This window comes from Rhipicephalus microplus, chromosome 9 (assembly GCF_043290135.1).
Source record: "Rhipicephalus microplus isolate Deutch F79 chromosome 9, USDA_Rmic, whole genome shotgun sequence".
Lineage (NCBI taxonomy): Eukaryota > Metazoa > Arthropoda > Arachnida > Ixodida > Ixodidae > Rhipicephalus > Rhipicephalus microplus.
In genome coordinates this window covers 62833790-62859717 of record NC_134708.1, presented here as the reverse complement: position 1 = coordinate 62859717, position 25928 = coordinate 62833790, and the positions used below count along the sequence as shown (strand labels likewise).

At 46.5% G+C, this 25928-nt stretch overlaps 2 protein-coding genes across 2 annotated transcripts in view; both read left to right on the top strand.

The window, feature by feature from the left end:
• LOC142771831 (uncharacterized) overlaps positions 1-22715 on the top strand; it is a 33864-nt gene extending 11149 nt beyond the window's left edge. Inside the window, exon 2 of the mRNA XM_075873732.1 lies at positions 19579-22715. Coding sequence (XP_075729847.1) covers positions 19914-21401 — 1488 coding nt within the window. The 5' untranslated portion in view covers positions 19579-19913 and the 3' untranslated portion in view covers positions 21402-22715. The remainder of the gene's footprint in view (positions 1-19578) is intronic.
• LOC119172908 (ATP-dependent DNA helicase PIF1-like) lies at positions 1781-2629 on the top strand. The gene has a single exon (XM_037424050.2). It carries the CDS (start codon positions 1781-1783, stop codon positions 2627-2629), a length of 849 nt encoding a protein of 282 aa, XP_037279947.2.
• Positions 22716-25928: the final 3213 nt, after the last annotated feature.

Sequence of the window (25928 nt, the reverse complement as noted above, 5' to 3'; positions counted from 1 at the left end):
CACGCAGACGCATCAGCACACCCACACGTGCTACAAGCGCGGCCGCACCAAGTGCCGGTTCGGGGCGCCCTTCATGCCCAGCAATGAAACGAGGATCGTGGTGCCGTTTCCACCTGCGCCGGAGGAAGACGATGCGGAAAGTGAGCGGGAACGCCAGCGTCTCAAGGCCCTCAAGAAGAAGTATGATGAAATGCACGAGGGCCTCGAGTCTGGCGACTTTGAGGATCTCGCCTCGTTCCTACGCGCTTTCGGCCTGCAGTCCGAGAAGGAGTATATGGATGTCTTGCGCGCCGGCCTTTCGCGACCCTGCGTCCTCCATCGAAGGACCCCGGCGGAGAAGTTTGTGAATGCATTCAACGCGTGGATAGGCCGGGTCTTGGATTCGAATATGGATATGCAGATAATACTCGATCACTACGCGTGCGCTTCCTACGTGGTGGACTATGTCAATAAGTCCGACCGCGGAATGTCCAACCTCAAACGCACCGTTGCCGAGATCCTCAAAACGAATCCCAACGACGACATCGAAGCCGTGATCCGCAAGCTTCGTGTGGACATCCTTAAAGGAATTGAAATGTCGGCACAGGAAGCGGCCTGGTTTCTGCTCAAACAGGACATGTCGCACAAGAGCCGGGAGTTGGTGTACGTCCCCACGTGCTACCCCGAAGAACGGGTGCGCGTACGCAAAACGCGTGCCGAGTTGGAGGCGCTCCCTACGGGCTCCACCGACGTCTGGAAAGCGAACCTCGCGCAAAAGTACGAGGCCAGGCCGCCTACCCTCAACGACGTATGCCTCACCGACTTCGCCAGCAAGTACCGGCCGGCGAAGGGTGATTGCCGTTACGTGCTCAGGGTACGGCCGGCTGTGATACGCTACCGCGGATACAACCCCGGTAACGATGTGGAGTAGTATATGCGGGAAAATGTTCTTCTATACGTCCCGTTCCGAAGCGAAACGGTTGATGTGTTGGATGATAATAGGTATGTGCCCATCTACGAGAACAACAAGTAGTTGATCGAGGTAAAACGAAAAGAATACAACCCGGCGGATGACGATGCACTGGTCCAAGAAATGGTGGAGGTCCACTACGCCGAGATGCTGCGGCTCAGGCGAGAGAGAGAGGAGGATGAAGAAAGAGCAATGCAAGAAGAAGAAGAATGTAATGAAGATGACGGTTGCGCGCGGGTACAAATCCCTGAATGACGAGATGCGGATGCTAGTCTGTACGCGGACGTGCTGCCTAACGAGCGCCTGCTCCGACTGCTGAAGGAGGTCAGTACGCCGTGTGCTGCGGTACGCAAACGGCGCGGAATCATGGAACGAGAAGAGTACGTCTCGATGTTGCGCAGCACCAACGCCGAGCAGTACGAGTTGCTGCGCGAGTTTCTGCACCGTCAGACCACGCCGGGGCAGCCTCCGCTGCGGGTCTTCTTCACGGGACCCGCGGGTTGTGGCAAGACCTTCGTGCTCAAGCTCGCCATGGACGTGTATAACCGCTGTGCGGACTGCTGCGGTGCCGTTGGCTGGGAAGATGGCTCCTCCTCATCCGTCCCTTCCGTCTACAACGCGTACGTGATCTGCGCCAGTACGGGAAAGGCCGCCGTTGCTGTGGGTGGAACCACCGTCCACAGTGCCTTCAAGCTCGTGCGGGCTGCCCGTGGAAACCGACAGGACGGCCGCCTCGGAGTCATGGGGGACGGTGGACTCCGACCTAGTGACCTGAACACCTTCCGGGGTGCCTTCCACTGAGTCAAGTGCGTCATCATAGACGAAGTCAGTATGATGTCCGCCGACCAACTCAAACTGGTTGATCGCCGTCTGCGCCAGATCACGCAGCGACTCACCGAACCCTTCGGTAGACTGGACGTCATCCTCTGCGGGGACCTGCGGCAGTTGCCGCCCGTGCGTGCCAGCGAGATCTTCAAGCGGCCCCGCAGTGCTGATGGTCTCCTCGGATTCAGCACTGTCACCTGGCATCATCTCGAATACTTCCCGCTCGTGAGAGTCGTGCGCCAGTCCAACGTCACCTTCTGCGCGGTCCTCACCAAGATCGGGGACAGCCGCGCGCTCGAGCCCGAAGAAGTAAAGCTTCTCGAATCCAGGTTCGTCACGGTCGAGGAAGCCGCCGAGCGCGCGCCCTCGGCCGTGCGCATCTTCTACTCGAACGCCGATGTCACGCGTTTCAACGAGACCATGGCCCGTTCACAGGACGACTTCGTGGTGCTTCGCGCGCGTGATCGGTACCTCGGCTGCAAGACGCCGCATCTGCTCGAGAATGCCAAGCGCAGGGTTGCCCGCATGGTTCCCAGCGAGTTTGCAAATCTGCCCGGGGAAGTCATGGCCGTGGTTGGCAAGCCCTACATGATGACTCATAACATCGATCTCGTGGATGGTCTAGTCAACGGTGCGGTTGGAGTCTTGCGCCTGTGTGAGCTCGCCGGCCCGTTGCCCGATGATGGAGATGGAGTGGATGAAGAAGGAGAAGGAGACGAGGATGAAGAGACGCGCGTGAGGCGACTGTGGCTCGAGTTCGATGTGCCCGGTACCGGAAAGCTCACGCGTGCGCGCGCCGCTCGGGCCGTTCACGAGGCCCATTCCAACGGCTACGACGTGACCAGCGAGAACTGAATACCCATCGAGATGCAGTCGGCCACCGTCACGGTAGATCGAAAGGCCGGCATAGCTTGTAACCGGACGCAGTTCCCCCTTGTCCAGGCCAGCGCCATCACCGTGCACAAATCTCAGCGGGGAACCTACGCCTCGGTCGTGTACGACTACTCCAAGACGCACCCGCAGAAGCTCGTCTACGTTGCGCTCTCTCGGTGTACCAACCTCAACGGACTATACCTCACCAACGCTGAGGGAGACCACACCTTCTACCACAAGCAAGATAACCCCGACAAACCCATGCTCGATGAGTTTCGGAGGCTCGAGAATCACCGTCTCGTCGCCGTCACGCAGCGCTACCTCTCTGCTCTGAGGGACCAGCATTTCCGCAGGGTGTACGAGGGTGGCTGTAGGGAGTTCACGCTCGCGCTTCTAAACGTCCGCTCTCTCTCGGCGCATGCACTGGACGTTGCCAAAGAGCCCGTACTCTCCAGAGTTGATCTCCTCTGCCTCACGGAGACCTGGAACCGCCGCTCAGGAGACTGCGCTGCCGATGTCTCCCTGAGTGGCTATGATCGCGTGACCCGGGCCCTCGCCGAGAGAAGGGCTGGTGGAGTGGACGTCTTCCTAAAGCGCTACCGGCCCTTCAGTGAAGAGCTCAGGCGACAGCAGGACCGGACCCAACTCCTGGTCTTACAGCGTGCCGACCTCGCTCCTGATGCATCGCCGCGAACGTGTCCCACTGACGACCCGTGCTCCTTCGCCCGGAGTGGAAGCCGGGGCGAGTACTGCGGCGTGTGCTTGGTTGGACACGTCTACGCCAATGTCCTCTCGCATGCCGTGTGTACTTCGCCGCTCAGAGACGACTCGCCGTACGCCTCCGTGTACACCAGTGACTACTCCGGCGATGCCGTCCTAGTTGTGACCGTCTACCTGGCCCCGAACCTCTCGAGCGATGAAGTCTTGGAGCAGATGGATGCGGCGATGGAGAGTGAGTCTCTGCGCGCGCGTCCCTCGGTTCTGATTGTGGTGGTGGGTGACTTTAACGTGGACGTTAGAAAGGACAATAGCTGGTTGGTTGACCACATGCTGAACAATTACTCGATGACGTGTCTGTCTCTCGAGTGTCCGACCACAATCAACGGTGGCTTCATAGACTTGGCGTTCAGTAGGAACTGTACGGTCCGCTCCGTCTTGCCGGATCCGCTCACCGTACATTTCTCGAATCACAAAGCGCTGTTACTAACCGTGAGCTACAACGATAACACGAATAGGTGCTAATCTGTAGTGTAGTTTGTCTGTGTGTGTGTGTGACGCGCTCGCGATGTGTGCATTTAATGCATCGTACGAAAATCGTGAAGTGTAAATAAATAATACTTCGTATATAATGTATCTGTGTACAAATGCTTCATGACAAACAACACTTAAATTCATTAACTACACTTTAATCATCATTATCAGTAATAAAACTTTCAAGCATTTCCCCGAGCGGGAACATGGTTAAGTGCGAATGCACGGGGTGATGCTATGAGGGGGAGTAAAGTTAAAATCCGTTGGCATTCGCCAGTGAGTTAACGTAAACTCCCCCGTGTGATCAAAATGCGATTCCCAGGAACCATTACACCATAAAGGCACCATAGTGTGATTAATAAATATAATAGTGCGAATTAATAAATACCCCTCATAGCATCACCCCGTGCATTCGCACTTAACCATGTTCACCCTCGGGGAAATGCTTGGGAGTTTTTATTGGGCCCTTCATGATGCGCTCGCGGCCGTTTTGCTAGCTCCACATATGCCAAGCTTGGTGTTACGTGACGTCAAATGATGACAAAATATATGACGGGTGCAAAAATGATAATCCTGACACGCGTGTCATGTAAGAACATGACAATAACCACGTTCATGCGTGCTCGCAGCCGTTTGGCTAGCTCCACATATACTTAATTTTGTATCACGTGACGTGAATAGATGACAAAGGTAAACGACACACCCAAACATGATAATCATGACACGAAAGTCGTGTACGGCATAATTTACCTCCACCTCATAACATTGTGCTAATTTTAAAGTGACATATCAACATTTCTTATTCGTGCTTCACATATCATCGATTGTCACTATACGCGGGATCTGCCAATTCTTTTTAATACTCCCACAAAACGTCAGCATAATAGGATACAGCCTTGAAGGCAGCACCTGTCTATTCTGTATCAGTTAGAAACTTTTCACGTTTATTTGCATGCACTCCAACCGCCCGCGTTGTATACGTTCAATGTAACAATCAAATATAAGTAGCCGATTAGTCGCAAAACAGGCGCGCACGCAACTTTCGCCAGTTGGCGAGAAACGTCAAAATAGGGGTGCGACCACTCGAAATCAGGAAAACTCTGACATTGCATGCGGACACTTTAAACCATTCATGTCAAATTGGAGTGAGACAGAAAGAAGTCAGTAGAGATTAAGCGCGTGGAATGATGGGTCATCCAAAGCACTAACTAATCCGGCCCAAGCTCGCAATGTCAGAAGTTGGAAACCACGCAGGGTGCTTTTTTTAAGGAACTTGGATTTTCAAGCAGTTAAAAAAAGAGGTTGAGGAGAGCTATGAGTCAGGTGAAGTTGGGAGTTTATAGGTGGTGAGGTGGCATTCTACATTGCTAAGAAAGTGCAACAGAACATCCTATCTCTATTCGAAACGAATTTTGTCATGGCCTGCTAGGCTGCTGCGCTATGTGTAAATATACTTATAGATAGCGCAGCAGCCTAGCATGCCATGACAAAATTTGGTTCGAATAGACATGTCGGACCATTCCCAATCGTATACTTACCTAAAAATGCGTGAGGAAGGAATCATTGAAAAAGAAGAGAAAAAAGAAGAGGTCTGGGGTGTGGCCTCACAGGCGACCAGCTGCCGGTAATGCACTTCCTTTCCAGAGCAAGATTGGCCACCTCGGTGCAGTACCTGGCTACACCATCCTATGAACACGGCAAATAACGCTTGGAGCTTAGTCCACAGCAGCTGCGAAGCAACTGTACAAGGCGGTGGTCAGACCTGTGACGCAGCGGAGGGTGCTAAGTATCCCTGGGTCCGGTCAGGCTGCCATAGGAATCTGAACTTCACCTTCAACACTATATATGTCTACCTAGTGCGGCTAGTCTAGCTGTGCTATTCGATGAAATAGAGGGTGTTAAATGAGATGTACTCAGTGAAGTAAGGAGGACACGTAATGCTTATACAGTGCTGAAGAATCCATGCACACGTCCTATGCTATTGTAGACTAATTTGCAGAAAAAACCCAAGAATATCGTTGGCAACATATAGGAATGCTACAGTATCAGTTAAAGAGTGGCAAGTATCATAATTAGGTTTAACAAAGGTACAAGATGAAGGTGGTACAGGCCTACAAGCCTACATAGAGCCATGATGATAATTTAGTTGAACGCTTCTATGAAGAGGTAGAGTCAGCCATTAATAAAGTAAAGACACAGTATAATATTCTGATAGGCGACTTTAATGCCAAAGTAGGCAAGAAACAGGCCGGAGACCATGCAGTGGGGGAATATGTCATCGGCTCTAGAAATGCCTCCGGGGAGTTATTAGTAGAGTTCACAGAACGTAATAATTTACGGATCTTTAATACCTTCTTCAGAAAATGGCCTAACCGTAAATGGACGTGGCGAAGTCCTAATGGCGAAACTAAAAATTAAGTTTGCTTCATTCTGTGTGCACACGCAGACATTGTACAGGATGTAGAAGTAGTTTGCAAGATCAGATGCAGTGACCATAGAATGGTAAGAGCTCGTATTCATTTAGATTAAAAAAATCAAAGAGAAAAACTGATAGCAAGAAGCCAATCAATGAACTGGTGGGGAGAGAAAAAATACAGGAATTCAAAGTTTCGCTTCACGATCAATTCGAGGCATACTAAACGAAATAACCGACGTTAGCGTTGACACAATGAACGATAATCTGACTAATATCATCAAAGAGTGTGCAATTGAAGTGGGAGGTACAGTCACTGGAAAGCAAACTCGCACACTATCACGGGAGACGAAAAATATTAAGAGACGACAAACGATGAAGCCCTCCAAATAGAGCTAGCGGAGCTTTCGAAGATAATCAATAGGCGTAAGGTAGCCGACATCTGGAGGTATCACATGGAGAGAATTGAGCAGGCTGCAAAAAGCGGCTGAAGCCTGAAAGTGAAGGCAGACTTGTGCATAGGCGAAAATTGGATGTATGCATTGAGGAACAAGGAAGGAAATGTCATAACGAATATAAATAAGATAGTCGAGATGGAGGTGCAGTTCTGCAGAGAGCTGTATAGAAGTGAAAAGAACCAGGATGATATTGTGAGAAACGATAATGAACCAGAACAATTCGACATATCCTACCGGTAACGACAGAGGAAATAAGGAAAGCCCTAGAAGAAATGCAAAGAGGGAATGCCGGTGGTGAAGATAAAGTAAAAACGAACCTCCTGAAACCTCCTGAAAAGTAGCGGAGAAATTGTGTTAGAAAAGTTAGCCACCTTATATAAAAGTGTGTCTTGACGGGAAGGGTGCCAGAATATTGGAAGAACGCCAACATCATCTTAACCCATAAGAAGACGTCAAGGCCTTGAAAAATTACAGGCCGATCAACTTACTGTCCGTTATTGTCTACAAACTATTTGCACAAATAATAGCTAATAGAATTAAGGCGATATTCGAGTTCGATCAACCGAAGGACCAAACAGAATTTCGTGCCGCCTACTACACAATATACCATATTCATACTACGAATCAGGTAATAAAGAAATGCGCTGAATGCAACCAACCCCTATACATAGCTTTCATGGATTACGAGAAGGCATTTGACTCGGCCGAGACAGCAGTAATGCAGGCACTAAGGAACCAAGGCATCGAAGAACCCTACATAAGCATACTGGAAATATACAGAGGATCCACAGCCACCATAGTTCTCCGTAAAGAAAACGACAGAATCCCAATAAATAAGGGTGTAAGGCCGGGAGACATGATCTCTCCAATGCTATTCACCTCATGTTTACAAGAGGTATTCAGGACCCTAGACTGGGAAGAGTTAGGGATAAGAGTTAATGGAGAGTACCTTATAATAACCTGCGATTCGCTGATGACATTGTCTTGATGAGTAACTCGGAGGACTAACTACAGCTCATGATTACTTAACTGGACATGTAAAGCAGAGAAAAAGGTCTGGAACCTAATATGCGCAAAACTAAAGTAATGTGCAACAGTCTCGGCAGAAAACAGCACTTTGCGATAGGTGAAGAGACTCTGGAAGTTATAAAGGAATATGTTTACTTAGGACAGAGAGTAATCGCGGAGCCGAACCATGAGAGTGAAATAACTAGGAGAAAAAGGAAGGGGTGGATCACATTCGACAAGCATCCTCGAATTATGAATGGCGATCTGCCACTAAACCTCAAGAGGAATGTATATATAACAGCTGCATCTTGCTGGTGCTTACCTATGGAGCAGAAACCTGTATGCTTAGAAAGATGGTTCAGTTTAAATTGAGGACGACGCAGCGAGCGATGGAAAAAATAATAATAGGTGTAACCTTAGGAGACAAGAAGAGAGCTGAGTAGGTGAGGGAACAAACCGGGGTTAAGGATATTATAGTTGAAATCAAAAAACAGAAATAGACATGGGCCGGACACGTAGGACGTAGGCAGGATAACCGCTGGTCATTAATGGTAACTGACTGGATTCCCAGAGCCAACAAACGCACGAAGGAGAGACAGAAAGTTAGGTGGGCCGATTAGATGGAAAAGTTTTGCGGGTATAACGCGGAATCGGAAAGCACAAGATCAGCTTGATTGGAGAACCATGGGAGAGGCCTTTGCCCTGCAGTGGGCTTGTCAGGCTGATGATAATGATGGTGACGACGACGACGACGACGACGACAATGACCTGTGTTAATTACCTGAATACCAGTGGCGCACACCCGCCCGCGCATATGTGCCACTGTCTGGCGGGAAGTGTTTGACGACGTGCGTGATGGTATTGTGACATTTTGGTGTCTCGACCAGCAATTCCCGTTTGCCAAGCCATCTGACCCTGCCATGCTAATTTTGGTTCATGTCAAGTTAAGTAGTTGATCACGAGAGCACCCGTACGTAAGCGGCTCAATATATAGACAGCCATCGACGACTATATACGTAGATAGACGCCAAGAATGCTTGCAGTACGCGAAGAAATGATTAACATCAATGTGTGCTAGTCCCTTTTCCGCGCTCTGTTCAGTGTTTTCTGGTGTAAATGATGTCAGAAACTGTATATGACGACAAAGGACATTTTGTAGCCTAGAAGGCAAGCCATTTTTCTTCTGAATGTCGGGCCTTATCTTCCAAAACCTGCTATACGCCAAAGACTTCCGCAATGTTGCATAACAATTTGTTTATAGCTAATCGTGTATACCATGATGAGGGTGGAGGACCGAACAGACCACTTTTTTGTTCGGCTGCTATAGAAATATTTCCGCACCTAAAAGCGTGGTAACCAATACAGTGGGATACCATGCTTGAATAGTCCGCTTTATACGGAAATTGAGTTTGTTCAATAGTATGAGCTATATTAGTTAAACAGCGATTTCTGATAAGTATTCCTTGATTTCCGTTTTTCACATTTAGGCGTCATCGAACCACCAACGTTCACAACACCGGAAGTACGCAAGTACACAACGAACGTTCACGTTCCTCAGTTGCACAAAGTGGCATTTCACAAACCGGACGCCTCCGGAAGACTAAATCGGCAACTGTTGGCAAGCTCAAACCCAGTACGTCGATCTCTGTGTCCTACAATCCTCGCTTTTCTCGTGGCCTAATTAGCAGAAAAAACACCCCAATTGCAAGCGCTGATGTCCAATAAACGAGCAAAATACTGTGACCATAACATGGACGAAGCGAACGGGGATAAATGTTGACACCCAAGATACTGAAGCCCAAGAGCTTTATAGGAAAGAGCTCAAAATATACCGAGACAAGCTATCAGATTGTCACTTTGAGGATACAAGCGCGATCACAGACGATGGCGCTTCACTCATATACGAAACCATTTCGGAGAAAGAAACTGCCATACTATGCCGATTGTTGGGATCAGGCCCACCCGTGAAAGAGCTTATTTTCATGACCTTTGTCTCGACGCGTTCAAGGTTGCCTTCCACAACCTCGACTAATGCCCTTCGCTGAACAGTATGTTTCTCCATGTCGACTTCCGAGGCAAGAACTTGGGCACAATTTTTTCAGGGGTATTCAGAGGCTTGAGCTCATTGGAGTTCAGCTGTGAAAACCCAGGGAGTGCATTCGCGGATGAGATCGCAAGCTACATCCGAGAGAACAAGCTTTTAAAGGCGCTACGCCTTCGCCACTCCTGTGGCGGTGATAAAGGTGCCGCTGTTATCACCGAGGCTCTCGCGTGCAACGATACCCTCAAGACATTCGCGTTACTCGACATAAGGTCATCCTTCGACACCTTCATCAGTTATGTGAAGATGCTTGCATCCAATTCGACCCTGGACATGGTGCACCTGGGTGAAGTGCGTTGCGGGAGAGTGGATCAAGTTTGGGCGCTGTTGGCACAGGAACGCTGCGCAGGCGTCTTCCAGAGGCTCCAGTTCGTGTGGCCCGACGAGCTTCTATCGGTGCTCACCGTACTCGTCCGCAGAGAAGCATGCTTTCCCGCATTGTCCGTCGGTGTCACTTCCTCGGTCAACGAAGGACTACTACAGGAGTGTTTTGACGCCATGGTAGTAAACACACTTCGTGAACTAAACATCGAATCTGAACTATCCGATGCACTTGCGAACGGAATAGCTTCCGTAGAGAAGCGTAGCAGGTTACTTCGGGAAATATATGGCAATAAGAATTCGCAGCGGGGTAATGAGCACCGACTGATAACCATACTCAATGTCCTGAAAGAAAACACCTCCATCACGGACTTCACAATGTGCGTCCGAACGATGACCCCCGAAGTAGCAACTTCTCTTTCCGAGTTGCTCGTCGCCAACAAGTCGTTAAAAAACATTCACCTGCGCGAGGAATCGGACATCTCGCCCAGAATAGAGAAAACCATCCTGCAGGCCCTGTTGGCTAACTACACCCTGACTGAACTCATGGTTTTCCCCTTGTACAATTACAACAACATAAGACGCAGCATTAAAACAATAAGAGATAGGAACTTGAGGATTCTCGACAAGGCTGCGGACTTTGTAATATCCGGTGGTGACCTGAGTGACAAGGTGGGCCCGTCTGCTTTGAAGAAGGTGCACTCGAGTGCTGGCTTCGTCGAGATGTTGATGTCGAGAACAAAGAAGGAAGAGAGGCGGTACTAAAGACATATGTGTAGTTGTATCTCGCCTGAATTCGTGATTTCGGCCTTTTGAAACAAGGCACGTTGATTTTTAATGAGGTCATGTTATTGTCATCTCGCAGTATTGTTTTGTGTGTTAAAGGGCGATCGCTCTGACTGTATATAGTACGCAAGAAAGTGTACAGTGATCTAGGTTATAGGTTTTTTAAATTCTGTGTTTTGTGCAGTGCCAAAAAATAAAGTGTGAATACTACCGGACTCCATTGAAGATGTCACAGGTGCAAAACTGTTCTTTTACATATTTAGTAACGTCTATCACTTCAACACTCAAGCATCCACGATTATTTTTCAGCGACAAGCAAGTATGTTGATACTTATGTTTTCGATACCCTAGAAGCTCTCTGGGAAAAAAAAAAGTGGAACATTGTGAAAGACGACGTTACAATATGCAAGGTATAGCAAAGAATACAGGACAAGGCAATTTTTATGCATTGCAAAACACTTAAGTTTAGCACCAAGGAACTTCTTTTTAATGGTAAGAAAGGGAATAGAAAGCAATACGAAGGGATGAGTTCAGGTTGTTAGCGTATATATGTGATGGGTCTCGGGGAGTTTCTGAAACTGATTCAAGTCTACTTATGTCGCAATTTCAGCTGGCAGGTTGTTCCACTTAGTTGCAGTGCGCGGTACGAAATTATTTGTATCGTTATGCTCGGCAAATAGGGCATTTTAGTTTGAAAGGATGATCACTCTGCGGCAGATTGGAAAAGTTTGTCGCCAATGTCTATAAAAACATGTAGATGACTTCCCTACCCACCTCCTATTTTTTTCTTCGTTGATGTGTTCACCTTTCCGGTGGTGCACCCTAAAACAGAAGTCTTAATGTAGAGTATTATTAGTTCCCGAATCTGGGCATATATCTGTTCATTTAACCACAACATGCTTCGTCATGTTGCGGCTTCCTTTCTGAATGGACTTTTTTTTGTGGAATATCGCTTTATAGGAACGCACTGTACGTCTGCCGGAGCTCACCTAAATGAGTAAAGCAGTTCCCTTTATATGTAATAGAAGGTCAGGAGAGTTTTTAATAATAAGCGGCCTAGCATTCGGTGATTGATGAATTTCAAGGCGCCTGGAGGGTTTCGCAAAGAAGGGGCGCAGCAGGTGCGCTTGTAAACTCTCTCTCTCTTTCTCTCACACACACACACACACACACACACACACACACACACACACACACACACACACACACACACACACACACACACACACACACACACACACACACACTCTACATTGACTGCTCACGCATGCAAATGAGTGATAAAGCCGTGTAGAGTTATATTCATTGTATTGGTCATAAACGATATGTTGTGTTCAGTTGGGAATTTCTTTTTGCCTTCATAATGACTGCATTGTGGTATTGGATCTAGGCTGAAGTTGGCAAAGCTGAGCTCTGTACCAGCTCCCCTGGTGGTTGTCGCTTCTTTTCAGCAGTATGAAATCCACCGTACAGCATATCGAGACGTGATATACTCCACAAACCAGTCGTTGTTCATGATCATCATAGCCGTTAGCGTTATCGTCATGACGTATAGTTGGTACATTTCATATGCTGTGCCGAGATTTCAGAAAACTAATGTGTGGTCTGGAACGCGCTTGTTGTTCATAAGCGTCATAGTCAATGAGGGGCGATGCCGGACACATCTAGGACCATAAAGAACTTCGTGACTGAATAAAACAGGGCTGATCTTTCCGTCACAGGAATCGGTAGAGAAGACGAAAGTGAAAACAGTGTTCATAGAACTAGTGTTTGCTGAGTAGTGATTATGAGGCTTTGTACGACGTCTATTGATTTGAGGCATCTATGGCACATTTAGGGGTGAAGCTCCTTAAAGCGGCATCTGTTCGTCCCCCGTAGTAGTCGTAGTCGTAGTCTGTAACCAGTCTTACGTTTTGACCTGCAAATTGTTGCCGGTGGGACATTTGCACTGTGCGTTGTTGAACAATAAAAAAATTCGTAGCGTGCGCGTTAACTAAAAGCCGAATCTAATGTCTCTCATTCCCCATTAGCAGCCATTGGCATGTACATTGACCACTATCTGACAGGAAAAGGTTGCTACGTTATACTCGCTGGGCGTAGCCTCCTTGAGTTCAGAAGGGTTTAGGGAGGGTTGAGCCGCAGTGCCGTGAATACAATGAACTAGTATATACCATAAACTCGACGTGGTTAAATGTGGGAAGTAGACCCGAAGCGCAAGCTGTAAGAAAGTGTGCGTGTGCCACTTCTCATTTAGTCCTTGGAATGATGCATGATAGCGGTGCTTCTATATGAGGAATGTATAATGAAAAGATGCGAGATGGTGGTACTTGTAGTGTTGAATAGATGGACGAACGGACACACAGACACATGCATGGACGGACGAACGTATGGTTGCACGGACGGATGGACGCATGGATGGACGCAGGGGCGGATGCATGGACGAACGCAGGGACGGATGCACAGATGGACGTGCGGACGCACTAACAGACGCACGCACGGACGGGTGGCTAGACGCACGGATGGTCACACAGACGGACGCATGGCCAGACGGAAGCAAGAACGAATAAACGGATGAATGCTTCGCCCCACACTCCATCATTCATTCCGTGGATATGCTGCCATTTTTTTGACGGGGATGCAATTACGTTGGCGCTCACTGGCACATGTTCATCGCGACGACTAACGCACATGAGTATGATTTAACCATTGGGATAGCTGAAGTTTTTAGCGTATAATTGAACACATCGTAACACGAAGAATGCGCAAACTTGGTATCAAAAAGCAGACATTAAACACCGGCAGATATGCACTGATTAAGCGTGGTCGGTTAATTCCGAATAATAGGGTAACCAATAAGCCTGTGCACACGCATATTCTACCGCACTGCGCGTCGGCAACACACACAGTAGAGGCTTGCTGCTTGAGCCGCGAACGCGCACGCGTTTATGTCCAGCTGGCTTCTAGCTCGCTCCGCCAAGGCACGACATGCGCCCGTCGACATCGTTGCCTTTCTGCACCGTTCAGCAGTTTTATGAGTAGGTGCTACCGCACTCGAAGTAGTCGGCGGCGAAATACCGTTGGTTGTACGTGTAAACTAGACTACTGCGAGAACGACCCGTCAAAAGCTAAAGCGAAGCAAAAGGCAAAGAACATGACCACGTCCTGGACTACTCCTGGTGCAAGCGCGAAGAGAGTTTTTTGCTGCTATCGAGACGCTTTAACCATGGCCTCCAAGATGGTGCGCCAGCGTGCAATCTCGGACGCCATGTTTTAAGTGCGTTGTTAACAGTCATGTGCGTTCTGCTGATTTGACTTCGATTTGTGCGCTTTCGGCTTCTCAAAAAGAGATAATAGCAAGTAATTTACGCTCGTCGAACTAGAGAGTTTTAGTACTGCGTACGCTGCGTACGTGGCGGCGTTGCGTACGTAAGGACGCCACGTTCCGCGTAGTGCGCATGCGCAGACCGCAGCGCGCACGTATCGCGTTACGTACGCAGCCACTACGTACGCACGCATGAGATGCGTGCGTGCGTACGTATGATGTGATCGCGCCGCTCTCGAACAAGTTCGCGAAAGCGCGAGACTTCGTTTTGCAAAATGGCGGCATCAAAGGCAAGCACCGACTGGCTCTGTGGCTTAAAATATGGCCATAATCTGGCTATAACACTTGGATTGGCTCACATTGGCTGTCAACAACACGTGCTTTTATTTTGATCTACCAGATGGCGCAACACGCTTCACGCTCGTTACGTACGCGGGTACTACGGCGTACTAAAAGCCGATTAGTGGCAAACGACGCCACGTAACGCAAGGCGCTTGCGTGATGCGTACGTAGCACCATTCCGCAGTACTAAAACTCTCTACTGATGCATCACCTGTCCTGCTAGTTCAGCGCGAAAGCCATCTTGACAAGATCACCGCGTAAAATCCCGTGACGTTCTAGCCATCACTGCTGCGTCAGAACAATGGCGAACGGTGCAATTCTCCCAGCGCGCGTTGCGCAAATTACAGCATACAGCAGAGATAAAAACAAGTAAATCGGTTGAACTTCTGCATATAAACGCTAGATCAATCAGATAAAAAGTGATGAGATAATTACATTTATCTATTCTTGTAATACGGCGTTCAATGTACTTATGTTTACCGAAACATGGTACGAAGATGACACTGAGCATCTTGTGATGCCCGGGTACAACCACTTCTTCCTAAATCGTAAAGAAAGTGGAGGAGGTGGTGTGGCGTTGCAAACTAATTTTTCTGGATTACACTGTTGGCATGGAAGACTATACGAAATGTTGTGCGTTAGGAAAGGCTTCCAAGTGTTTGGGGTTATTTATCGACCACCACATGGTAGCATACGCGGGTTTCTTCGTTTTTTCGACAAACTGCTCTCTTTTTCGAGCAACAATGCATATAGCCTAACTATAGGTGGTGATTTGAATATTGATGTATTGAAAGATTCAGCGCCTGCTGTTAACTTGTTTGTCACACTGCAATGTAATGGGTTTCGCAATGAAATCACTACGCCAACCCCTTTTACCACTACATCCACATCTTTGCTTGACCTGTTCATCACAAACACAGTTGCTGAAAACGTAATTTCCCGCGTCATAATCTCCGATTTCAGCAATCATCTGCCTATCACGCTAATACTTGAACAGCAATCCACGCCTGAAAAATGAAATGAAATGAAAACATACCGAGACTTATCAACACGTGCACTTGAGGATTTTAGGGAAAGACTTTTGCTCATTAATTGGAGTGACATAACGGCCCTTACAGATGTGAATAATGCGTACGATAAGCTTCTACACATATTTAAACAGTGTTATTACGCTTCTTTCCCAGTTAAAGCATACCGCGGGTGCAAGAGGGCTCGCAAACCGTGGGTCACTCGAGACTTGCTAAAATCAATCAACGTGAAAAACAGGATATTCGAGGCTTTCCTTAAGAAACGCAACAGAGAAACGCTGCAGGAATTTAAATGTTTCGAAACAAATTGAACAAAGCCATTTCGAAAGCAAAGGAAGAATATTTTAGAACAATTTACGATAATGACTGTCTACGAAAGAGTGACGTAGTCTGGAAAAAAATAAATAATCTCTTGAATAGGAAGCCAGTATCAGACGCCGTTCACTGTATAGTGGTATAAAATGTGTTACTAAGCGGGGAAACACTCGCGAACAGTTTCAATGACTTTTTTGTCCTGATAGGAAACACGGATACTTCCCCGGTTACTTCTGTAGATGTTCCACGGTTATCACGGTCTTTCTTTTTTCAGCTTACTTCTGTTTCTGAGGTGAATACTCTTTTTTCCGGCCTTCGGAACAGTCGTAGCCCCGATGCAGACGGATTAGTAATTAAACCCGTTAAGTACGCACTAGATTTGGTTGCTCCTGTCATCGCACACATATTTAACAAAGCTATCTCATGTGGCGTTTTTCCAAGTAGCATGCGAGTTGCTAGAGTGACAGTAATTCATAAAGGAGACGACAAAAATAGCTTCTCCAACTACCGTCCAGTCTCGATATTGCCAGTTTTTCGAAAGGCCTTGCAAAGTTATTAATACCCGCATCGAGAGCTTTAGTAGAAGATTCAATCTCTTAACTACCTATCAATTAGGATTTAGAAAAAATAGTTCGTCAGAGGACGCACTCTTGCTCCAAAAAGAGCTCATATTAGAAAACATAGAAAACAAAACATTCACAGTAGGACTATACCACGATTTAAGCAAAGCCTTCGATCGTGCCAATCATGATATTCTTTTACAGAAAATGGAATGCCATGGATTTCGGGGAGTTGCATCACAACTTCTTCACTCCTTCCTAGACCAAAGACTTCAATTTACCGAAATAGGCACTCACAGATCACGCCTCAGGCGTATCTCTTGTGGAGTACCACACGGCACTATTTTAGGGCCGATGCTTTTCCTGTTTTACATTAACTTTGTAGTACAATTAAACACCACTTGGCAGTTCATCATTTATGCCGATGATTGCACTGTCTTTTTTAAAGGCCAGGAATTATGTAGCATTCAAGCTGAAGCAAGTACGTTCTGTTCGAAGCTGATTGACTGGTGCAAGGCGAACAGCCTTGTATTGAAGGAAGCCAAAGCTAAGTGTGTTATATATCGTGCTCGCGGCGCGCTAGCTGTAGTACCTGAGGAGCTTGTCCTAGGTTCGTTCACTGTTCACGTTGAAAAATGCGTTAAAATGCTTGGCTACATCTTCAATGAACACATGTCATGGAATGACCAGGTAAACGCGGTTACGCTGAAATTCGCCAAGTCTGTAGGACTAATTAGCCGTCATCGACACATACTACCAGCTAAAATAAAGAGATTACTTTACGATGCGCTTTTCCATTCCCACCTATGTTACTGCTTCCTGGTATGGGGTAAAACTACAGCCCTTATTATGTCAAAACTGAGCGAGTTACAAAAGAAAATGGTTCGACTTATTTCAAATGCTTCCTTTCTAGAACACACCACCCCTCTTTTCAAACAGCATCAAATTGTGAAAATATCAGATCTATATACTTACAAATTGCTGTGCTGCTACAAAGAGGCAGCGCTCGGGAAAGCGGACACACTTCTTAAACTCGTGAACCTTACACAAAACGCGATTTCTTATGTCCGATATCAACCGCCTTGGCACGTTCCATGCTCACGCACACAATATGGAACACAACGCACTGGACACATCGTCCCAACAACATTAAACTATTTCGAAACGCAAGGAACAGATGTTTTACTCCACACAAAAAAAGAAATTAGAAGTATGTTCACATAACAAACTTGCCTTTTCCAATATTGGAGTACACACGTTTTTTCGCAAGTTATTTGTATTTTTCTTTTTCCTTCATTATTCATATGATGTATGAATATATATATACATCTATGTGAATCATATGCGCATGCATATAAGTACATAACTGCGCATTGTACGTATTAATGTACTTGAAGTGCCTAATATATTTCTTTCAATATTTTTTTCTTCTCTGGATTTGTTTTACTTTTATTTTGTTTTTGTTCGTGTTTTTCTTTTTGTTTTTAATTCTTTTTTCTCGTTATTTATCTTTAGCAAGTGTATAATTAGGTATATTTGACCTTGTAGTGCACATGCGTCCGTAGTGAATACACTATGATATCAATTTGTAACTGTTTAGCGACTATTATATGCATTTTTCCCCACTTTTATCAGGTGCTGTACCCTGTCGTTTCGCCGCCGATGGGTGGCTGGGGCTTTGTCAAGCTGTCATTGGACAGCTTTTTTCCCGGCCACCTTTTTTCACCGTAAAATGTTTTTGTTTTCGGCAAAAATAATGTTCTTTGATTGATTGATTGATTGATTGATTCATTCATTGATTGATTGATAATCAAACAGAGCCAAATAATTCATAGGCTCAACGATGGTCGATGGTTCTCGTGTATTTTTGTAAGGAAATAACTCGCGCAAAGACAGCGTTTCTAAATGAACGAAAATCAATCAGCAGCTGACGCAGCATGTATTCTTCTGCAACAGACGCGATATTTCATTGCATTATATGTGATATATATCAACAAACTCCTCGTGCAACAACGTGATTGCCCGTATAGATTTTCGTTAAATATAGCAATAATCTGTGTTGATCACTTGAGAGGCAATGCTCATAACTTCTGTTCATGTCCCCCAATGTTGTGCACCCTAATAATTAGCAGCAGCTAGCATCATACGTGCGAATCAGCCAGGCAAGGGACGCTGTATACTCGCTGCATTCGCAATGACTACAACGGTTACCTTGTGCTTCTTCATTACGATTTGTCTGCAATACACACCGCAGTGACGCATTTGTTGTTAAGTTTTGCAAATGTCTTAAAAGAAAGTGTACTTTTGCTGAAATTACGCAGGCTGTACTCATTCTTCAGCATATAGGCTTTGCGTGCGCCCGGCGGTCCTCAAGTTTCGAGGGCAGAGTACATGCGCAGAGAAGAATACGCAGAGTGTTAAGATTGCTGTACGTGTCTCGTGTATGACTTCTCCGGACACACCGACACGCCTTTTATGTTTCACAACTTCCACTTTCAGTGCTCTTGGCTCACGAGCTAGTGTCACCATCTGGAAGTGATACTGGGAAGTAATTCGTTACCTCCGCGATTAGCTCCTGCAACACGCGGTTGCTATAGCCGTCGCATTCAGCGTGCTGCCCAACATGTGTAATTTTGTCAAAGTCCTATTCAGGCGGGGGTTGTAGCCTCGCCTATAGCAGCTATACTTCTAAAGAAATAGGTCTTTGAATCTCGCCTCGCTGTTTCCCGCCCACCCAAGGTGAAAAATCACAGCTGTATATGGGTCCACAAGGCGTGCGTCGTGGCGCATAAAGTGGTGCTATCTTCGAAACACCAGTAAGCATTGTGCGAACTCTCTTATTTAGATGTACAGTTGCTGTTCAACTAAGTCTGAATACGCGTTTCACCATCGTGTCATGCCGATTACTAGGAGGGATCGACAGAGTGTCTTATTAACTTATACTGATCAGTAACGTTAACTTTCTGTCAATTTGAGTGAAATATTTAACTAAAATTGTTTCTCTTTCTGTTTTTTTTTTCTGTTAGGCTTTATCAACCCTGAAGCTTGTTGAAGAAGTCCACTCTCAAGACGTCTATTCCAAACTGCAGCGTCAGTTACTGGGACCCCAGCAATTGCAGACTGAAGGACCCACCAATTGTTCCGCGCATTGATTCACGATAACTGCGCACCATAAGGCCCACAATAATGGGAGATGATATCAAGAACTAACCCACGGCTGAAGGTTTAAAGTGACCACAAGAGGAATATCACGGCATATAAATATCCCTCTCTCTCGCTGCCCGAGTACAGCAAAGACGGTATAATTATTTCCCGTAAGTTGGCGCAGCGTTCAACGTCACAATACTACTGTTACGTCAACATGGCTGGGGCAGGTACTACTCACTTCGACACAAACGAAGTCGCAAAGCTCTTCGAGTGGGGTTTAGGACTTGAATGGATGGGACGCGAGACACATTGGCAGACAAGCACGTATATGAAACACGGAGCTGACCTCTGTTATGCCAATATTTCGGAGAGGGACGCTCCAGTGCTTCGGCGAATGTTGAACATAGGGCCCCCCGTTAGAGAGCTTTCTGTACTCTGGATTTCCGTGGCTGCATTCAAAGTTGTTTTTGAAGGGCTTGAGGAATGTCCTTGTTTGAAAAAGCTTTGCGTCTTTGTAGAGTGCGAGAACAATAATATCGGAACAGCACTCTCCAAGGCATTTAGAATTAGAAGCCTGCACACGCTGGAGTTGAGCTGCCATAACACCGGGACCAGATTCGCGAGAGACGTCGCAGACTGCATCCGACAGAACAAGACGCTGAAAAACTTAATCTTGGGAAACTCCTGTGGCGGTGACGAAGGAGCTGCAGATATCATCAAAGCCCTGGCAGTAAATGACACACTAAAGATGTTCAGCCTACGATGGATGGAGTTATCCTCAGACACCTTCGTTGTCTTCGCGGAGATGCTCGCAATCAACACGACGCTGCAGCTTGTGAACCTCAATGACGTGTGTCCCGTGGAGAAGGACAAAGTGCGCTGGCTGTTGGCACAAAAATGGCACGCTCGCGTATTCGAAAGGCTCGAGATTGTTTGGCCCGAGCAGCTTTTGCCAGAGCTCAATGTGCTAATCCGAGAAGGTGCATGCCCTCCACAACTGTCTATCAGCATCACCTCCTCGGTCGACAAATGGATTTTGTGGGAGCTTTTTCTGGCCGTGGGCGTGCAGAAGAAGCTCGAAGGGCTTACTTTCGTTTCCGACGACCTTAATGACTCATTCAGCGAGCTTGCAGAAGGCATCGCTTCCTTAGTGAGGTTTACGACAACATTAAAGCGAATTGAGAACCTCAAGCACATAAATGTCGGTGAAGAGCATCAGCTTCTCGTCGTCTTGGATGCCTTGAAGAAGAACAAATCTGTCATTGCGCTCTTTGCGTCCGTGCACTCGGTCACGCCCGAAATTGCGACGTCCCTTTCGGAACTCTTTGAAGTGAACAAGACGCTGATCTTCGTGGAACTATGTAACACTGCCACCGAAATCTCGACCAACGAGGTGGAAACGATCCTATGTGGTTTGAGGACTAACTGCACCCTGAACGAGCTCTGGATTTCCGATGACGCTGGCGAACCCGAGGAATTGAGAGAGGTTTACGAGATACTGGCGAGGAACGTTCACCTGAAGAACCAGGCGGCGGAGTTCGTGATGTCAGGCGCTCACAGCAGCGACAAGGAAGGCGCGGACGCTCTGAAGAAAGTGTGCTCAAGCACTGCACTCGTTCAGAGGGTGCAGCAGCTCACCGGCAAGACGACAGAGGTGGTGTTACATGAAATACAGTCAATCTTAGCACGCTTAAGTTTGTGAGAACGACTGCTGTGGTTACGTCCAGCATTGACAGTGTGAGGAAAAAGTACGTGACAGCTGTCTTGAACTTTTAGCCACCAATATTTAAGGAAACATGAGGTGTACGACTTCATACAACGTCATCAGTAGTGCGTGCCACTAATTGATGACACCTGCAAGTACAAGTTATCATGACAATATTTCTTCTGGGCGTTTTCGCTGATTCTTGTAATAGCAATATATCAGTTTTGATAGTGTGCTTTGAGTGTCTCGCTTCGATGTCCATCCTTGCGGTGGTATTCTAATAGGACGATCGTGCTTCACCTATGCGCCCTTTTAGCATTGACGCTCAAGCGCGCACGTTTGCGGTAATGTGTGCGTATGTTTTCTCGGATTTTGCATTTCTTACTGCGTCAAATAATGAATTCGGGCACCCTCGGGTGGAGCCCTTAGTTCAAGGCCCCATTCGCTCGTGCCACAGCACGTGCCTCTTGGATCAGCCGACGATGCTTCCGCGGCTATGAGCTGGTCAACGCAGTCTCCCAGAATGAATGCGAAAGTAAAGGAATAGAGTGGTGGGCGGGTGGTTGTCGACATTCCCAGGTGCAAGCGATACAGCGTGGGCTTGGCTCGACAGATGGGGGAAGTATGAGGGATACTGTCAGTGGTGGAAGTGATGAAGAATGTAAAGGCAGGGAAATGAACTGGTTTGTAGCTACCGTCAGGCAACTGCGTTCTCTCGATTGAGTGATTTGTGTGGTCACAGAATCTTTCGTTGGTCACTTGGTATAGACTTATTCTATGTCTCTAAATAGCGGTGGGCACCGTCGGCATAAACAGCTTATTGATTTTGGCACGCTCGTTGAGTATTTCCTTGCGCTACCTCAGCGTAACGTTCGTCCTTACGACCCTGCTGGCCCTGAACGAGCGCATCACCTTCATAGCATAGCGCACGTGACTTTCGGTGGCGCTGAGTGCACTGTCACCACCCTGTGAATCAATGCGAAAACAACGCCAGGCATCAGCGGATTCAGTTAAGACACTCTCTAGCACTCGATAGAAACAACAACGTCACTATGGTACCCTGTGAACAATCCATGAACGGTGCCAGTTGGTGCACGTTCATGCCCAATTGCGGTTAGCGCGAGAGTGTTTGCTGGGGTAAAAGACAAAACCGCGTACACGAGGACTCGTTCACCTCTATTCGTCATGTTTTGTGAAATGCGCGAGAAATCAGGCGAACGCCTTTGCACGGCCGCTTGCGGACGCGTACGCTACGATAGTGTCTTCGTACCTCCTCGTTTAACACGCGAATGTTGCGGCTTCGAAACTCAAAGCAAAATCTCACTGTTGGCTAATAGACTTTTCAAATTGAGCATCGGGAACCGCGATCGTACCCCCCCCCCCCCCGAAAAAAAAAAACGTCTTATATGGACTGCGGGACATCAGGGTCTCCCGGGTAACGAGGCTGCACAAAGAGCGGCCCGCGTGCTTAATTCCCGGGAAGCTCCCCGTGGGCCTGATACACCTGAACGTCCCACACATATAATACGGTTTTGAGAAATCAAAGAATACTCAATTGAGCAAAGCCGCTTGTATACCGCACCAGCGAAGAGTCTCTCGAAAACGGAGGAACGCGTCTTGCGGAGCCTACAGACAAACACGCTGCTCTGTCTAGCCATACTAAAATATTACGACCCAAAAATAAGTGCGCCGTGCCAGCACTGTGGGGAAGTGGCCAACACTTACCGTATGGTCTGAGCCTGTCAAAAGGACCCGAAATTAAGCGCCCTTTCATACGCCACCAATGAGGATTTGGAGACGACCCTTCTCAATGGCTCCACACAGCGTACTCTGGTCCAGCGGGCTTGGGTGGCTGCTTCGACTAATGAGGTCCTGGACTAGGGATTTCAACCAGTCTGGTGAGGATAAAGGCTCTATGGCACTACCAGCTTGTTTTGTTTTGTTTCCCTGGGAGGTTGGCTCATACCCACTCAGGGGGATTGGCCAAGAAAGTGTAGTGCAGTTTTTCTGTGATCATTTTATCTATGTGTAATGAATTGGTATTATAATAAGACTAATGTAAAAATAAAAACAACATAAAAAGAGCAAACGAAAAAAAAATCAAGATGAGCAATTTTGAGATTTGAGGTGTTATGATTACCACTCAGCTGCGTTTATTTCACTCTGCCCTGGGTAGTAATAAATAATTTTTTTGATTGAAGATCACAAAGGTATACGCTTGGTTGCCTGAATATAATCGCAAACGGCATTGAAAGCATCCCTGTGGCAATGTCCCAAAGCTGAGGCGCCAAAGCTTAGCGCCGTTTCCGCCGTCAATCTAAGGCCTATTTTCCGAAATGGTATAACTAGTAACCTTTTTCTAAGTATCTCGTAGCGGCGACAATACACAAATAAATGATCTAGTGATTCCATTTCTCCGCAGAATGCGCAGAGGGGTGATGTTGTCTGACTGCTCTGTGTAGATACAGGTTTAGGGGGGGGACACGACATCGAAATTTAGTAATTAAGACTTCGAGCTTTCTGGAATGACTCCAGTGGGGTTGCCATGGAAACATGAGGTGGTTATAGTCTGTCCATGTAGTTACTTTTTCTATCGTATCAGTGGAGATTGCTGATTTTCGATATCTTATTGCCGTGATATATTCAACATCTGGCAGTATGGACAAAACTGGCCCATCAAGTGCGGCTCGTGCTAAGGAATCGGCCAATTCATTTAATCTTAATTCACAGTGTCCCGGAACCCATAGTAATCTCAGGAGTCTCAACTGCGGGGGTACTAATGTTTTGAATGTGCTTAGAATTCGAGAGTTCTCTGAAGCTGTCAGAGCTGCACAAACTGAAAGAGAATCCGTCATTATTACTGCGTTGTTTTGATTTGATGGAAGTTTTCGAAGAGCTAAAATAATCGCCAAGAGCTCTGCTTCAAAAACTGGAGTAAAATCAGGCAGTCTCACTGAAAAGGACCAGTCAAGCAAATCAGAGGCAATGCCTACACCTGCCTTTTGATTATTTACGGAAGCATCTGTGGCTATTATATTTTTAGTTTCTGCATGCTCCAAGTAATCTAATAACATGTTATTTAAAAATTTGAGGGATTGTAATTTGGCGTTTTGGGGGAATATATCATCATACTCAATAATACCATGACAATTCGAGTCATTAGTCTCAATTACATTTCTAATGTTCACATTTATACTTTGTAGATATTTTTGTACAAACATTATCTGAGGTGTGTGAAACCGTGGCCAGTGAGCAAGAAAGAAGGCGTCTGGGTTTGCGATAAAAGCATATTGAGATCTTCTTGCCGGTAAGCTATAAAATTTTAAAAATGCTTGTACGGTCAAAATTCGAAATCGACAAAGTAGTGTAGGCAGGCGCGATTCCTGGTACAGTACGTTGATAGCCACAAATCTAGGGAGTCCCAGACACATTCGCAGTGCTTCTCGCTCCAAGACAACTAGAGGTTTCGTTTTATAAGCAGGGCCACCCGAGAATAATATGCAGCCAAATTCCATGATGGGGCGCATGTACATCTTGTACAACGTTATCAAGGTGTGCCTCCGTAACCCATATTTTCGGTTACTTAGCTTGTGTAGTAAGCCTGAAGCCCGCTGTGCGTTGGTAGTTATATACTCTATGTGTGGACTCCAGTTAAGTTTGTCATTATAAATGATTCCCAAATATTTTATAGAGTCTACTTGCTGAATGGGTTCCTGTTTATATAGAATTGAAATTGAAATTGGTTCTGCAAGCGGAAACGCCATGAGCGCACTTTTGTTGACATTTAACGATAACGAAATCGACTGTAACCAAATTTCTAACATGTTAATATATCTTTGTAATTTAAGTTGTAATAAGTAAATACCACAGTCAGCAGCAAAGAGTGCGATGTCATCAGCATAAATGTAGACAGTAACTTCTTGATCTGTTGGAATTGTGCTCATTAAAGCATTAAAGCATGGCAGTCGCCATGATCTGTACGGTATCTTGGTTGTAAGCTATGTTGTTTTGTTTTGGTGTTAATTTGCCCTTGTGCTAGACGAATGCTGCACTTTGTTTTAATTATCATGAGATTTTCATCAATTTTTTTTGTGGTTTTTTCTCTAATACATATGACTTTTCTGACGCATCTGTGCTCGGTGCAACTGTGTATGTTTTTGTGTTTTGGAAATCTACTTCTTTTCTCTTTTTTACTTATGTGAATGCAATTATGTGAACTTATGTGAACCTGCAATTTTCATGTTCTTTTCTGTACCCCCCCCCCACTATAATGCCTGTATGGGCGCTGTGGGTACTAATTAAATAAATAAATAAATAAATAAATAAATAATATTGGAGATAGGACTGCTCCTTGGGGAACTCCGCGCGTTTGTTTAAATCTAAATGAGGAACATCCATCCTTGACGCAGTAGAATTCTCTTGATTTTAAGAATTCTGCCACCCACTCAATAAAATATTGTGGGAAGTTCAATCTCTCTAGCGTATTTAACAATATGAAGTGCTCCACACTGTCATACGCCTTGT